General features: G+C 39.6%; 2 protein-coding genes across 3 annotated transcripts; both read right to left on the bottom strand.

Annotated features, from left to right (window-relative positions):
• Positions 1-393: 393 nt before the first annotated feature.
• LOC146389782 (uncharacterized) lies at positions 394-5,865 on the bottom strand. 2 transcript variants are annotated; one of them, XM_084913309.1, is made up of 5 exons: positions 5,316-5,865; positions 5,175-5,234; positions 3,264-3,344; positions 2,611-2,676; positions 394-2,295 (listed from the first exon to the last, which is right to left on the bottom strand). In XM_084913309.1, exons 1-5 carry the CDS (start codon positions 5,863-5,865, stop codon positions 2,051-2,053), a joined length of 1,002 nt encoding a protein of 333 aa, XP_084769435.1. In that variant the 3' UTR covers positions 394-2,050. The 2 variants fall into 2 exon arrangements, with proteins under 2 accessions (XP_084769435.1, XP_084769443.1); XM_084913317.1 differs by lacking the exon at positions 3,264-3,344.
• A 238-nt stretch (positions 5,866-6,103) lies between these two features.
• LOC146389781 (uncharacterized) lies at positions 6,104-14,790 on the bottom strand. The gene is made up of 9 exons (XM_084914025.1): positions 14,591-14,790; positions 12,615-12,807; positions 11,754-11,850; positions 11,604-11,665; positions 11,224-11,338; positions 10,929-10,990; positions 10,261-10,363; positions 8,364-8,428; positions 6,104-7,278 (listed from the first exon to the last, which is right to left on the bottom strand). The coding sequence occupies exons 1-9, from the start codon at positions 14,761-14,763 to the stop codon at positions 6,106-6,108; spliced, it is 2,043 nt and encodes a 680-aa protein (XP_084770151.1). The 5' UTR covers positions 14,764-14,790; the 3' UTR covers positions 6,104-6,105.
• Positions 14,791-16,268: the final 1,478 nt, after the last annotated feature.

Genomic DNA, 16,268 nt, shown 5'->3' with positions numbered 1-16,268 from the left:
TTGAACTGAATAGAAACCAGACTGTTCTGTTCTATTAAGGCAGAGGGCTGTACCACTTGGCTTCCTACAGATCATCATGAGGAGATTGTGAACAACAGTGAAATGTGGAAAAGCTGGAAAGTGATCCTGCAGTAACATTGAGGAAGGCTACAGGGGTGTACGACGTGCTCTGCCCCTAACCCTAGAGCGGAAAAACAGATTTGGCTCAATACAGGAGCAAGCTTGCAAAATAATGTACATAATCTGGCAGATAAAGGTTAAGAGAGACAAGCCGCCAAGGGGAGACCTGTGTGCTCTTGTGGAATTATCAGATAATGTCTTTTGTACAGTTGACATTGTTTTGTCTGTCTGAAGAATGCATTTCACCATGTATAAGATAAATGATGAGTACAATGATTGCTAATACATTCACTAACTGTATTCTGTTGCAGCAAAGTGATGTGGGTGACATGGCCAAAAACTGTCACGTGGTTAACTGAATTGTGTGTACCCTCTTTTATCAATTAAAGAGTGAGGCGGACATGCAGGAATTGGAGTTGCTTGGACAGGCGAGTGGCAACACTGCCCTCCTTGATGCTCCCCTTGCAAGTGAAACGTACACTGGTGTCTGTGTGGTTGCTTTCAGTAACAGTTTCTGTTTACCAGCAGGGTTGACTTAAACCCAACAGAAAGCAGTCTTACGTATTTGTCAGGGTGAATTGTTAGATGTTTGTCATTTTTATGTTTATCATTTGTACATTGTTTTAACTCTGATGAAACTCCACTGTCCTTCCCCCCAGATTCTCGAGGTTCTAGGTGGGGGGGCTGTAGTCTTTTATCACAGACACATCCTTGTGCTTTTGATGTAAGCTTCCTGCATTTACGACCCTTTGGTCAGCAGGAGGTCTGACACACACACACACACCCGTTTCTTGGGTTAGAGGGACAATTTCTGAAATTTTTGGCAAATCATACTGGACATAGGGCTATGGGGACACCGGGTTCCAGAGGTGCTAGAGCTACAATATGCATATCAAAAATCATGAAAAAAAAATCAGCAAACCTATACACAACTTAAAATTTAAACATTTTCTTTGCTCGACTGAGATATAAAAAAGGCTATTTTTTCAGACATTCTGGTGGTTTGTAGAGACTTTTCTGTAGCTCGGTCTATAAGGACAGTCTGGTGTACAAGGTCAGTGATGTCATCATACATATACACAAAGTATAGTCTGTTCTGAAGGGACACATGGTGTGTAAAGCCAGTCTACTGTACACACACACACTGAGTAAATCTGGTTTAAAAGGACACATGGTGTGTAAAGCCAGTTCACTGTACATATACTCAGACATGCACTAAGTATAACCTTCTTAGAAAAGAACGTGTATTATAAGACTGTGACTGATACATCATTATAGTAAAATTGAATAAATTTGCTTAGGCTGCTGCCCCCGCGACCCGGCCTCGGATAAGCGGTTGAAGATGGATGGATGGATGAATAAATTAAAAAATAATAAAAAGACTATATTTTGGTTTTCTCTGATGAGCATTACAATCTGACATACAAGCTTACATAAAACACCACAGATCATATCTGTTGTGATCTACTAACAGGTGGTCAAAGTGTCATTAAAACAACTAGAAGCATAACACAACAGTGCTTGCATCAACTAGAACAAACTATGTATTATAGAGTTTTTCATTGTCCTGAAGAAACTGGCACTGAGTGGCTGACCAATAAAACAGCACCTTTGCACACCAGGGGTGAGTCGGGCTGACACCATGACTTATACATAAGACTTATATCAACACACAACACATTTGTTGAATTACTGAACTATATTTAATATAACCAACTCAATAATCAATTCCTTAAAAGGACAGCATTGTAAAAATTATTGAAGGAAAATAAAAGTGAATCCTGGCATTAAAAGACTCAGGCTAACCACACATCAAAACAAAACACTGCCTGTGAGCACAGTGAAGTCAACTACATACTTTTTGAATGGAGAACACTAACCTTGAAATCAGGCCCAGAAAGGTAAAGGCTCAGACTGTCAAAAAGTGCATTTAGTGTTTAACATTTATTTTTTTTTTTTTTTTAAAGGCCAGTCCTCTGTTGCGCACAAAATCTCGAATGTTTTGAATAGATCTCGTCTCCAAGATAGGTTGTTCCTTTTCTTTGCACTTCAGACACTGCTGGTTGGTGACAGTGATACCGTTTTCAATAAAAGGCTTCATATGTTTCATCACCGCTCCTATCTCCTCCTCAGACCATGGTCTCTTCACACACCGCCTTGATGAAACACGTAAACCTGTTCAATAAAACAAAACAAATTTGAAGTTTAAAAAGATCATGTGAGATGCACTTGTAGGTAGAGATGGCGTTCAAAACTGTGAAAACAAGCTGGTACTTGTCTAAACAAATTGTGTGTGATAATAAATAGACTGTAGACCTGATAAAATTTAAAGTTTGATTGTTTTCATTAACATGATAGTTCATCACACTGCTTGGTAAACACAAAATACATTTAGCTTCTTTATATGTTATATAATGTCTAACCACATGATGTTGGTGTTGACTGCACATAGTGCCTAGTGATGGACATGGCATCTGATTTATATCATACCTTTAGTAACTGAGTCAGGGACAGGAGGTGAACCAGAAGTCACACAGGCATCATTCCCCTGGTCATCTAAAAAATATTGCACAGTATAAATGTATGGGCTTAAAGAGGCTTTCTGCCTACCAATCAAACACCATGGGCACAGAGGGGACAGTGACAGCCAGTTCTATTATACTAACTATACACATGGCAATGCTGCTGAACTGGATGAAGTCAACAATACCTTGGGTAATAAGTTTACTGGGAAATGATGTAGATTTTGCACAGGCTAAATCTTGCTTGGCCAAAACTGATGAAGCATCAAAATACTAGTCATAAAGCATTAGTGTCACAATTAGGAATGGAACAACTAACAATCGACCATGTAAAAATGTACTGATGGTTAGTAATATTGTTCTATACACAATCCCAGGTTATCGTAATCAGCATAGTATTGTTAATAGTAAAGTCTGATTTCATTTTTAATGCAATGAAAAACAGAGATGCAAGTGGCATTAATGAAACAAGAGAGCATCGTTATCATACGTGATGTGCGCTGTTAAAATACGTTACTGCACATTTCACTGGATTTGTCTCTGAACAGGACTAACTCACAGATCCCAGCTCATTACATAAGATATGTTGGGCAAACTTTGAGTACAGCATTGAAAATGTACCTTGAGCTGCAGTCTCGGAGAAGTGAGGCAAATCAGAAGTCACAGAAGTTAATATTTCTTCATTGTCATTGATAGATTTTTCTAGCAAACAAAAAAAAAAAAATAAATAATAATAATAATATATATATATATATATATATATATATAAAAAATACATACAGTGAGGAAAGTAAGTATTTGAACACCCTGCTATTTTGCGAGTTCTCCCACTTAGAAATCATGGAGGGGTCTGAAATTTTCATCATAGGTACATGTCCACTGTGAGAGACATAGTCTAAAAGAAAATTCCGGAAATCACATTGTATGATTTTATAACAAGTTTTTTGTGTATTTCTTTGTAAAATAAGTATTTGAACACTTGAGTCAAACTATATTAATATTGCCTTTGTTAACAATTACAGCGGCCAAACAGTTCCTGTAGTTCTTCACCAGGTTTGCACACATTGCAGAAGGTCTTTTGACCCACTCCTCCACACAGATCTTCTGTAGATCTGTCATGTTTTGGGCCAACACAGACTTTTAACTCCATCCACAGATTTTCTATTGGACTGAGGTCTGGAGACTAGTGAGGCCACTCCAGAACCTTGAAATGCCTCTTACGGAGCCACTCCTTGGTTTTCCTGGCTGAGTGCTTCAGGTCTTTGTCTTGTTGAAAGACCCAGCCAGAACCCATCTTCAATGCTCTGACTGAGGGAAGGACGTTTTGGCCCAAAATCTCACAATCCATGTCCCCGTTTATCTTCTCCTTAATACAGTGCAGTGGTCCTGTCCCCTGTGCAGAAAAACAGCCCAGAGCATGATGTTTCCACCCTCATGCTTCACTGTAGGATGGTATTATTGGGATGAGACTCATCCTTCTTCTTCCTCCAAACCCCAACAATGGAGTTTAGACCAAAAAGTTTTATTTTGGTCTCATCTGACCACAGGACTTTCTCCCATGACTCTGGATCATCCAGATGGTCCCTGGCAAACTTCAGACGGGCCTGGACATGGGTTGGCTTAAGAAGGGGAACCTTCAGTGTGATGAATGATTTTAAACCATGACGTCTCAGTGTATTACTGATAGTAGCCTTGCCAACGGTGGTCCCAGCTCTCTTCAGGTCATTGACCAGCTCGTCCCGTGTAGTTCTGGGCTGATTCTTCACCTTTCTTAGCATCACTGACACCCCACGAGCTGAGATCTTACGTGGGGCTCCAGTCCGAGGAAGACATTAGCCTCTTCCATTCAGGGGCGCCTGCAGGAGTCTTGCAGAGGGTACGCACAGTCACCTGCACGCGCTCCATCGCGCACACGCACATGCGTGCACGCGCACTGTCGCGCACCGAGCTGCTTGGCAGTGGCTCTGGAGCCCTTTCCAGCTTTGTGAAGGTCTAAAGTTTTGTCTCTTGTGTCGTTGGACAGCTCTTTGGTTTTACTCATGTTGCTGCAACACTTTTGACAGATTGTGGGGTGCACATGTGTCTTCATGAAAGCTAACGGCATCAAACAGGTGCTGCTAAATTAGAATCATGAGCAGAGTGTAGTTGGACTGTTTAAAAGCAGAATAACAGGTCTTTGAGGGTCAGAAATCTGCATGATAAGCAAGTGTTCAAATACTTATTTTAAGCAGTAATATACAAAAATATTTTAATAAAATCATACATTGTGATTTCCGGAATTTTCTTTTAGATTCTGTCTCTCACAGTGGACATGTACCAACGCTGAAAATTTCAGATCCCTCCATGATTTCTAAGTGGGAGAACTTGCAAAATAGCAAATACTTACTTTCCTCACTGTAAATGGTATTAACTACACAGCAAAGTACAAACAGAACTGCAATAACATTATCTAAATATATAAAAATGTAAATTTTAAATATTTTATCAATACAACTGCAAAGTCTATAACACAGAATACAATAATTTCAGTACCTCGCAATGTGGAAGCATCAGGGAGTTGCTGTGATCCAGTAGCCATCCCATCTATGTCATCTAAAAAATTGAAAAAATGTTATTAGACCAACCATATTCACAAACACCAAGCCGATTTAACAACATATAAACCATGCATACCACCAATTTCATCCAGAGTTTTTCCTTGAATATCCTTCACACTTCCCTTCTCCATGGCCATGAGCAACTTGGAGATCTTAGCCAGCTGAATTGTTGATTGGGGCAGTCGATAGTATTCTCTATGGACCCTAATGTCATGGCCGAGGAAATCGGTCAGCTGGTCTAGTTCATTATCTTTCAAGTTCATGACTTGGCTTATCGTGGCAATCTGTTTGCGAAGGTTAGTTGATCTGAGGTTCTGAGGATGTTCAGCTCCGCAAGCATCTGCAAACTGACCAAACTGCCCTCTGTAGTGACCATCACTACAAGGAATGGCGAAAAGGTACATATTGTTTTCAGATACCCCGCACTCTTTCCTCTTACTAACGAGGAGTGACAGGTTATCGGTCATATCAGAAGTCAGGATCACAGCCACCTTTCGTCCTTTTTTCCCCTTCAGTTCCACTCTGGCAAACTGTTGGAAAAGCCTTTTCTCAACTTCTGTAAGCCCAGAGCTGATGTCATCGTTTAGTTTGGACATGTCACGATCTTCAAAATTTTTGACAGTCATACGTGCTACTTCACCTTCCCTCCTCCTATTGAACAAAATCACTTGACAAAGGATCACCTTTGCTAGTGCTGCATAAGTTCCTGCTGTTGGGTTATCACCTAGTTTCTCCCTAGCCGATTCCACTTGCTGACCAAGATATAACTGCAGCTTCTGAACATCTCTGGTCAGTGGAAGGCTGTCGACCTTGTTGTATTTTGCCTCACTCAGGTTTGATAAGGCTGAATGGGAAACTAATTCAGACTACTTTGTTTCATGAAGTGTGTGAAACCTCCTGATTGAATCGATCGCCTCTTGATCCTCTTCCATGAGAGCACGACACATGATAATATCACTTATTTTTCTGAGAGAATGTCCAAGCTTCAGGGCCAAACTTGGGGCTTTGAATGTGCTGGTTTCAGTATCAAAACCTGAAACTCTCTTGACAGCATTAGTAAGAATAAAGAAGTTGGCTGGTTTTATTGCCTCTTCCATATTATGGATTCTTGTTGTGTGACGCAAAGTCACAAGTAATCTCCCAAGTTCCCTTACTGATCTGTCACTTCCATGCTTATTAAAAAGAGACTGAGCCAACTGCATAATATAATGATCATTCCTTATTGCACTAGACACATCATCCTTGTGCATCTTGCCCAGTACTGAGTAGAGTTCACTTGAAATTGGCTGAGACATTGTGGATTGAGTAGATGCTATACCAAAGACTCTATCTTTCAGCTTCTCTTCAGCATTATTCTCTGGTCTTAAAGCACATCTTTTCATATGCCGAGAAACTTCTTTTCTGGATATCATACCCTTACAGTATAAGCAGTACTCGTATGTCTCAGCGCTGCTGCTGCTCTTTTTTGAGATCCTTTTCACTTTAAGACAACCTGATCCTGTGGTTTTAACAGCAGAGTTGTGCTTGAAGTTACCAAGGTTTCGTAACCTTTCAAGATGAACTTTTCTGTCCTTTGATGATTTGGGTAACTGAAGCACCTGGGTGACTTCAGCATTTTCATTTACATGCGTCTCCAGATGACGTGCAAATTTTGTTTGAGGTTTTCCACACACAAAACAAAAATTGACTGTGCTTTTGATTAATTTTGTTGACTTGGTTGGGGATTCATTTTGGCTAATATCCACAGTACTCTTTTCGCTACATGCATCTTTTGTTTTCTGCTGGCATGACTCTGAGCTGTCTGGTTCTTGGTCGGGATGAAGATCATCAGTAGTTTCAAGATCATTCAAAATGTGCTCAAAGTTGTTCTTAACATCCATGGTCTGTTCTTTTTCAGCAAAAGTAACGCATAAATCAGGCATGCTAGCAGCATGGGAGTTTTTTGATGGTCCAGGTAACTCAATAGACAACTCTGTTCCTGAGCTTTCTGAATCTGATGCAGAATTTGGGATGTATTCTTCATCAGATGAGACATCACCCTGTTCGTAAATACAGCATAGATTAAATAACAGAAATAAACATGGGAAGGATAAATGCTAAATTGTTCACGTCACAGAGCTCGGGACGTAAACCAAAGTCTCTAGATGTCTTAAAAGTACTAAGAAATACCTCCTGATTTAAAGAAGAAAATGTGCAGCAGATATGTATTTTGTGCAAGTATTTTGATTCTGCTTGATCAATTTGCAATCTGTGATCGATTCAGTACTTTTTTGATATTTGTCCCATTTCTAATATCCAATTTATATTTTTTGAACAATGACATTAACAAAAAAAACAAACACAAAACAAAAAAACTAAGACACCAGCCCTAACCTGGTCCCAGAGCCCCTCCCACAATGACCCCCACAGATCAAAATTTGTAAAACCTTTGAGACTAGATTGTATGAAACTGTTTTTTTTTTTTTTTTTTTTTTACAAAGGATTATAATAAAATCTAAGTAATATTTTTATAATGTGTTTATTTATTTCTGGCCTCTCTCACATAACTTCTACACTCTATCCAGTCCAAAATCTCTCTGCTTTCAATTCTCTATCTGAGACAACACTTACAAAACTGATTATCCTTATAATTTTGTGATGAAAGAAAAAGGAAGAGCAAGCAACATGTGGCAATCTTCACGAACTGCATCTACGTCAATATTAACTATATTATAATGAAGCCTGCGTAAATTCAACCTGGGAGACACACCTGCACATCGTCTCCATCATCATCATCATCATCTCAACTCCCTTCAGCTGCTCACTCCGGCGCAGCCAATCCGGAGCTCCCTCGCACCTACGCCTCCATTCAGCATCCGGGCATTTAAGCTCTTTCACCCATAGCTCGGCCTCTCAGCGTTTTCGCATCCCTCCACCACCCCTGCACCCCCATGCTTGCCCCCTGCCTCCATACCACCACCAGTGTCCAGACCCCGGAGGAAGACCTCCTACTTCAATCAGCAATGCTTTTATCAACAGTTTTCCCGCCGGGGTCTGACCGCCAAATATTTAATGTTCAATAAAGCATGTCTAATTCTTTCTCCGTATCTGAGTCTTTCCAGGTTGAATTTCACTGTACACTTACGTCGGACATATCCCAGTCTTCTGAAGATGTCTGGAGGCAGATCTTATGCCACACACAACGGCATTCTACAAATACAAAGAAACCACAGCATTAGACAACAACCGATGATTCATTAAGTTATAATTTAAAAAGTAGCGATCCCACACATCACAAATTATATTCACTAAGACCACTAAATATAAACAAGCATAAAGTGAATTTAAAACCAACGCATAATTCAGAATAAAAAGCAGATTTTTTTTTTAAGTTTAAGACACATTTTAAACTTATGAATATGATATACTGCATCATCCTAATAATCATTTTTTTTCATCAGATTTGAGATATAAAACATTGTTATTTTAAAAACAGACTAATTAGTAAACTATATATCTATATATATATATAGATATAAAGGATATCTTATCTTAAATTGACCTGACCAAACTACTCATTATGGGCCACATAGGCCATGTTTCAGAATGCATTCTTGGCTCAAAGACTTCTGGCAGAATGATCTAATGAGAAACAGAAAAGCTAAAATGTTTATCCTACATTAATTAATAAGGATTGAGATGAAAAGGACTTCTACTAAAAAGTCATTGACAATGTGTAGAGACACCATCAAGCATTTGTATTGCAAATTGCCTGATTGATCTATTGGAATAGGTCTGGATTAATCAGACCCAGTACCTTATTGGGCTTCCTATATTGACATTGTAAGAAGTTTGCAAGTTTGATGCAATGTTTACTCAAAGGGTTTATTATCATCAAACATCATCTTCCAAGTTTGTGTGTATATGTGTAATTACAGAATGACAAACAGACTTGAGGGCAGTTTACTTCATACATGTTGATACTCTCTTAAATATAATTAAACATTTGTGCATTTTGCTTTATCTTTATATAACAGATCAAATCAGGAACTGTGGTTTTTGCATTGTAACATCACAAATAAGCTAAATCAGCATTGTCAGTACGCATGCACGGCGCGGCCGGGTCAGAGTACACCACTACCCACGATATAAAGGCTGAATTATACTTCTCCGTCAGATATAGGCTTGGTTCTTTTAATACATCCATGGATATAGGCCTACGGGGAAGTGCTGTGCCAGGGTTGCCAGACGTCAGTGGCCAAACCCCGCACGAGCGTCTCCGGGCACCACAGAGGCTGATGGCTCCGGATATGAGGCTTTGAAAGTGAAAGTTTATTTGCAGCTGTCGATTCATTGTACCAACCTTCTCTCAGCTCTAAGGGATCTGGAATTGTCATCTGACAACTGTCAGTCTCGATCTCAAGCAGAGACTTATATCCAAGGTAGCATAGCCTCCCGCTCCTGCTGTTTTGTTAAAACTATAGGGGCTTTTTGTAGTGAAAACGCCCAAGCGAGGGCCACGAGTTCTTTCTTTCTCTTCCCAGCAGCACTGTATCCCCGTTTCGTACCAAATTCTTTTAAAACATTGACTTTAGGACGCTCAAAATATTCAATATCGCTATCACACGCGGCCGTGTTTACTGTTTACGATGCACGCTGGGTAGTCGTGACCCTTGACCCGGACCGGCATGCCTTGCGCGCGGTGAGATGCTTATTTAGCTTATATGAGCTTGATGTTGAAAGAGTGAAACAAAGATTTAAAGTTGTAAAGTTCAACAGTCTAATCAACAAAGAGTAAGAGGGCAATATACATTATTACAGTATGCTCTCTGTTCTCTGCCACACTAAGCAGACAAACTCAAATGCATGATATGTGATAGTATCTGCCATTACACTGTGTATCATTGCAATGGTTTGAATTGATAAAACTTTGAAGTGATTTTTTTTTATTCTTTACATATGAAAATGTAGACCTGACTCATGGTAACTTATGGTATAGTGAAAAAATGCATTAATTAACACAAGATAAATAATACACTTACGCTTGCATCTTAGACCGTGCCATCTGATAGCTGTCAAAGGTGAATGGCATATCCCGCATTTGTCAAGTTTCACCGATTCAAATACCAGCCTATGAATTGTACACTGGAAAAAATTAAAAACATGAAATGAAACATAAAACATTGTTACCCAAATATTTTATGACGAATTAAAAATAATGTTTGACCGTTTTACATATTTTCTACCAATCCTTCAGGAGAGATGGAAAGGGAGATAGGAGGACTTTTTAGATAAAATAGTGAAGCATATCTATTCAATTCCTGAGATTTGTGAGTTAGAGAGAGGGGAATCTATTTAGATGAAGCAAAAGTAAAATACTAAGAAGCTAAAGTGACTGTGAGTAAAAGGTGCATGTATATGTCTGACACAGAAAAACCCAAGGTTTTCAAGGACACTGTCCATCAGCCTCATAATGACATCTGAGCTCAAACTGATGCTTTCACTGTTTCACCTCCAGTGTGTGGCCACTCAGTAAAACACACTTGTTAAGGGGACACTGTGGTTAGAAAAGACCTCCTGTTCTAAATAGAGGACATTTCCACCACCGCTGCCAGATGTTTGCTAAAATACTCAAAATGGAGTTTCATGTAAACACCATAACACTTCTAACCATTGGTCAATTTTAAAACAAAGGTCAATTTCAACTCACCTCACAAGCAGAGTCATTAGGCACAGCTCTGGATGATTGTGGCACCTCTTTCGATTTGCTCTCTGTACAAGGGAACACAAGGAGATTCAGTGCTTGACTTTCGTTAAGTCAAAAAAACACATCTACGCATAACGCAATCAATTCACATCCCTGACTGTTACAATTCTACTCAAAATATCCATCAAGACACTATAGAATCATCAGAAATGTCCCAATACTGGCACATTTTTCATGCAGCAAACCTTCAGGCATGTCATGCATTGCCAGAAGTTAACAACATTTACTCAAAACTGACCACTGGTAAGTTCTTCTGAGAACGCTTGGGGTGACAACTCCTGATACTGGACACCAACTTCACCAATTAACTCTTTCAGAGAAGAAGTGCCACGCTGACCTCCAACAGAATGCACCTAAAAAGATGCAAAGATGAACAAGCATCAATGGTACAGTGTCCATCTGATCAAGAGGGACACTCTCAGTCAAACCTTAAAACACCCAAATGATGTTGAGAGGGAAATGCAATGTTAAATGATGACTACCTGTACTTACAATGATTTAAAGACTGTACATGCAGTATAATTGTAATCAATTGATAAACATGATCTTTACAAACAACACTATTTACCAAACTACACATTGATACAATCTTTAGTAAACAGATGAATCCATGCTAACCTCATGCTCAGAGTTGTCTGCTGTAGGTCTAGATGACTGACACTCTGCTCTTAATTCTCTGTCTGTAGAAGAGAACACAAGACATGGAGGCATAGTGCTTTGCAAGACCCCAGGGTTTAACAGGTAGTGCTTACTCAAGCAGGGACTCACCTGTGAATGAGTCTGTAGAGATCACATGGTGCTCCACGTCATGGGCAATAGGCTCTGCAACACACTGTTGACCAGAAGGGATGCTTGCGATCTTTAGCTGGGTATGAAAAGTAGAACAAATATTGTAAACATCTGGCAGCTACAGTGGAAATGTATTTAATCCACTACGAGTGGTCTTTTCTAACCAGTGTCCCCTCAACCCGTGTGTTTTTCTGAGTATGCCAAACACTGGAGATGAAACAGTGAAAGACTCAGTTTGAGCTCAGATGTCAGGACAGTGTTCTCACATACCTTGAGTTTGTCTGTGTCAGACACACACACATAGTTAAGCATTTTCTGTTTCACCTTCAGTTAAATACAGTTCTAACTCTCACCCTATCTGCAAGGAAACAGAGTGATTAACCCTTACCTAGTTAAGTGAAGCCAAAGTAAGACAATACTAAGAAGCTAAAGTGACTGTGAGTAAAAGGTGCATGTATATGTCTGACACAGAAAAACCCAAGGTTTTCAAGGACACTGTCCATCAGCCTCATAATGACATCTGAGCTCAAACTGATGCTTTCACTGTTTCACCTCCAGTGTGTGGCCACTCAGTAAAACACACTTGTGGAGGGGACACAAAACAGATAAGCTTGCAATCATCACTTGGGAAAGTCATACAAATTCAAGATTTAGTTAAACCAGATTGAATACCACCAAGAGGACATTTAAATATTGTGACTAGGGCTGAAACAACTAATCGATTAATCGACAACTAATCGATTATTGAAATAATCGTTAGTTGCAGCCCTAATTGTGACATCTAGATATGTAGGTTTTAAACAACAATTCATAGGGGAAAATTTTTTTTAAATGACCCACCTTTTTCCGCCAGGGCCATTCTTTCCCACCATAGTCATAAGTAATTTCACTTCCTGCCGCAATTTCCTTCAGTGCAAAAAGGCAGAGATGTGGCTTCCCTTCTGCTTCAATCAACTTCATTCTGCAATTTGGTGTCCTGTGTTCATCGTTTACTAGTCGCCCAAATGACCCATCTTCAAGTGCTCCATCAATACTGCAAATTTGGAAACATACATTAAACAAACATTTATAGTGACACGCCTATGAACTATACTATAACTTTTAAGCACCAACACAAACACAACATCCAATACAAGTTTAGTTGTTAAATGCATAGTTGATAAGTTAAAGAGGGTCCATCAGTCAAGGACGCGTTGCTTTCTGACTGAGATAAGTGTTTGCGCTTCTACTTGTGCTTAGAGCTTAAACGTGGTTTTGTTGTACTGTCACGCTGACCTAGTAGGTGTGGCTGTTACTCTTCTCTTCTCTTCCTCCTCTTGCCCACTACCTGCTCTGTGCTGCTGCTTGCGCGTGGCCGCTGATTACACCTTGTGCAATCTACAGCTAAGCGCAGCCTGGTGCGCACTGCTCCGCCAGGTGAGTTGAATTAGAGCAATCAAGGGCGGGCGTGCCTAGTAGACCTTAAAATGCATGCAGCAGTCATTTGACCTGAGTGCGACATACTGAGAGGACAGCAAACCAAGCACAATCCACTTTCCACTGTGAGGAAGACTTTGAGTTAGACGGGCTATCGGTAAGCTCGGACTCATATTTGCTGCTTATATGTTTGGGAACTATGGAAGCTCAATTGTGGAAATGTATTTATGCTTTGGGAAGTAGTTACTGCATTTAAGTTTAAAAAATTATATTGATATTAAAATGTTTAAGTTTGAATAAATTGTTTATGTAGATAGTGTTTCCCACACATTTATGTTAATTAATACTAAAAGTAATTACCCCAAATCCTTGGTTAAATCTTAAAACTAGTGTAAATATGTTTGGTTTAATTTAAGGAAAATAATTCTTTGTAAAAGAAAATCCTTGGTTAAAGTCTTTATTAAAATATTTGTAAACTCTAAAATGTATACTTTAAAAATGTAATTGTTACAGAAAGTGTAAAAAATGCAAGGTAGACCACAGTTTATTTCATCTTCGTTGTTTGAAATTACTCACCTCTGATTTAAAAACTAATGAATGTAAAACTAAAACTAGGATAAATGATAGTTTAGACAAAAGTGGCTTTACTGAAGTGTATATTTTTATTTCATTTGTCTTCTGTATAATGCATTTAATTTATCTGAATGATTAATGAAATGTTCTTTATTTTTTGTGTTGAAAGGTTTTTCACCTATCCATCAAGCCATCCATCTACCTACCTATCCATCTACCTACCTCACAGACAGAGAACACTTGACATGTACTATTTTGGCATTGTACATATTATACAGTAGTTTTGGACACAGTATAACAGTGCACGAGTCTCCGTGTCCACATGTGCCAAATGCGCACAGACACAGGGCCGCTCATTCAGCCCTGGCCATTTGAATTTTCTCTTATTATTTTCTCTATATTATATTTTAAATCTTCACAGCAGCGTGAGCACACGGTCTTAGCTGTAAAATGTAGGCTATATAAGCCTACATTTTACAGCTAAGACCGTGTGCTCACCCCGTACATTACGCCCGTGAGTGTGTATTAGAGAAGGCACACACAGGCTGAATACGGGGACTAACGGGCCCTCAGCATATGTGGGAGTCCGGTCAGTCCCCAGTACCGCGAGTTCCCGGGGACCACAGGGTCACCGGGAAATGACGGAGCCTTAGTAAGAATGAGATCCCGCTATTCCACGGGTCCGTCACTCCCCCTTCTATAGATTCTGGGGACTGACGGGGCCGGGTACTAGAGGTAAGGACTCGTTAAAGAGCAATATGAGATGTTTGCTTCAGAAATCCTGACCTTGCAATAGAAATGTAAACATTCAGTCATTTTGAATTTACCACAATGTCTTCTGCTTCCATATGAATTCAAACATGAAGACTGAACATGCGCTGGGGTACAGGTTACGTCTGTGTTCAGCTTCAGTTGCATCAATAAGCTCCCCTCTATACTCGACCACAAAGTCTCCTTGTTTGAAATTGGCTAAAGTGAAGATGCCTGAAGACACAACCATATTAGAGACACAGGCGTGGCAGCACTGCAAATAATCAATTCATTAAATATGTATATCTGTAAATTGCAAGTATGCAATGTTGTGCTTTTTTCAATTCTACATATATAATAAAGAAAACATAAATAGCCAGGCTCGCTAATAACTAAATTATTATTAAAATACCTTTAATTTTAATTTATATTGATGTTTGTACAGGTCACCACTGGTGATGCGTAACCCCTCAGTCTAGCCTGCAGTGTGTCAAAGTCACTCACCTTTAACTGAATTAATAAATTTGATTTCTAACATTGAATTCTTGTCTCTTCTTGCAAGGATGTGATTAATGGCATCCTGAAGGGGAGTGGGAATAATGTGCTTCATCAACACAACTATAAGAGAGCAAAACAAAAATGTTTTTTGTTTGTTTTTTTACAATATTTTATAAACAAATGTGTGCAGAGTGACATCAATACTGTCTCAATTTAATTTCATAAATCTAAAAAAGTTTATTTGTATTTGCCTTCCAATGTTTCCTTGGTATTTGGGCAAAGATCATCTTTTAATATCTTAAATAATCATCTCAAAACAGAACAGGAGGAAAACAGCTCCAACTACCACAAAAAAGACAGGTGTGACAGGTGTGAGTACTACTGCTACTACAACTGCATCTACTACAACTACTACTACTACTCCTACCATTAGTACAATAGGTAGTAGTTACAGAAGTAGTACTTATAGTAGTTGTAGTAGTAGCAGCCATTTTACATTAAACAAGTGATCTTGTAGTGAAAAAGGCCTTCTTTCAAACTCAGTGAAACATCACACACTTGTGTAATTTCTTACCTTGAAACAAGTGATGAGATTAGGCCAGGGTAAAAAAAACGATCCCGGTGCTTGGGACAGTCCGGGAATCCCCGCCCCGCGTGTTGCTGTGACCTCCGTGAACCGTTCCGCGTGCTCCGGCCCGCTCCGCCGTCCTCACCTCGTCGTGGTCCGGTCCCCGCGGTGCGCTCTCCGCCGTATGCTCTCCACCGTACCTCGTCGTCGTTCCCTCACCTGCCGCCTCACCACGGCTGTGCCTACTCTGAAGCACTGTGTCTGTCAGAACGTTCGTCTTTTAAAAGTTTTATAATTACCTTCTTACCTTTTCTCCAAAGCGTGTCAAAACTCTGCCAAAATTGATGGATGAATAAGAAGCGCCCAATCAGTCAGTCTAAATCATTGATGTAAATATCAACGGTCTAAATGGGTAATGCTAAAATGCGCATGCGCAGCTTCCAATTTCGCGCGATGTGTATAATGTCCCGCGCTCGTGTGTGCGGCATGCGGGGACAACTCCAACCGACAGGGGGCAGTGGCGGACACACAAATATACAACATATGTCAAGTTTTTGGTTTACAAAGACTTTTGAGAAAAACACTTTTTGGGTATTAAAACATGCCCAGAAACTATTTTAAAAGGTCAATTTTATGAGGACAGCAAAATGTCCTCCTGTAACAGAGGGTCCTCATAGCTCTTTGATTTG

The sequence above is a fragment of the Perissodus microlepis genome, chromosome 3 (genome assembly GCF_051167445.1).
Source record: "Perissodus microlepis isolate ML-2025 ecotype Zambia chromosome 3, ASM5116744v1, whole genome shotgun sequence".
Lineage (NCBI taxonomy): Eukaryota > Metazoa > Chordata > Actinopteri > Cichliformes > Cichlidae > Perissodus > Perissodus microlepis.
This window is presented reverse-complemented; position numbering and strand designations above follow the sequence as displayed.

Coding starts and splice junctions, on each gene's coding strand:
- LOC146389782 (XM_084913309.1), bottom strand. CDS start 5,865: ATGACTGTCAAAAATTTTGAAGATCGTGACATGTCCAAACTAAACGAT. Junction 5,235..5,315: donor AACTCTGGATGAAATTGGTG/GTATGCATGGTT, acceptor TCAATTTTTTAG/ATGACATAGATGGGATGGCT. Junction 3,345..5,174: donor TGATGCTTCCACATTGCGAG/GTACTGAAATTA, acceptor TTTGTTTGCTAG/AAAAATCTATCAATGACAAT.
- LOC146389781 (XM_084914025.1), bottom strand. CDS start 14,763: ATGGTTGTGTCTTCAGGCATCTTCACTTTAGCCAATTTCAAACAAGGA. Junction 10,364..10,928: donor CTAATGACTCTGCTTGTGAG/GTGAGTTGAAAT, acceptor AATTTTTTCCAG/TGTACAATTCATAGGCTGGT. Junction 8,429..10,260: donor GCACGGTCTAAGATGCAAGC/GTAAGTGTATTA, acceptor TTGTATTTGTAG/AATGCCGTTGTGTGTGGCAT.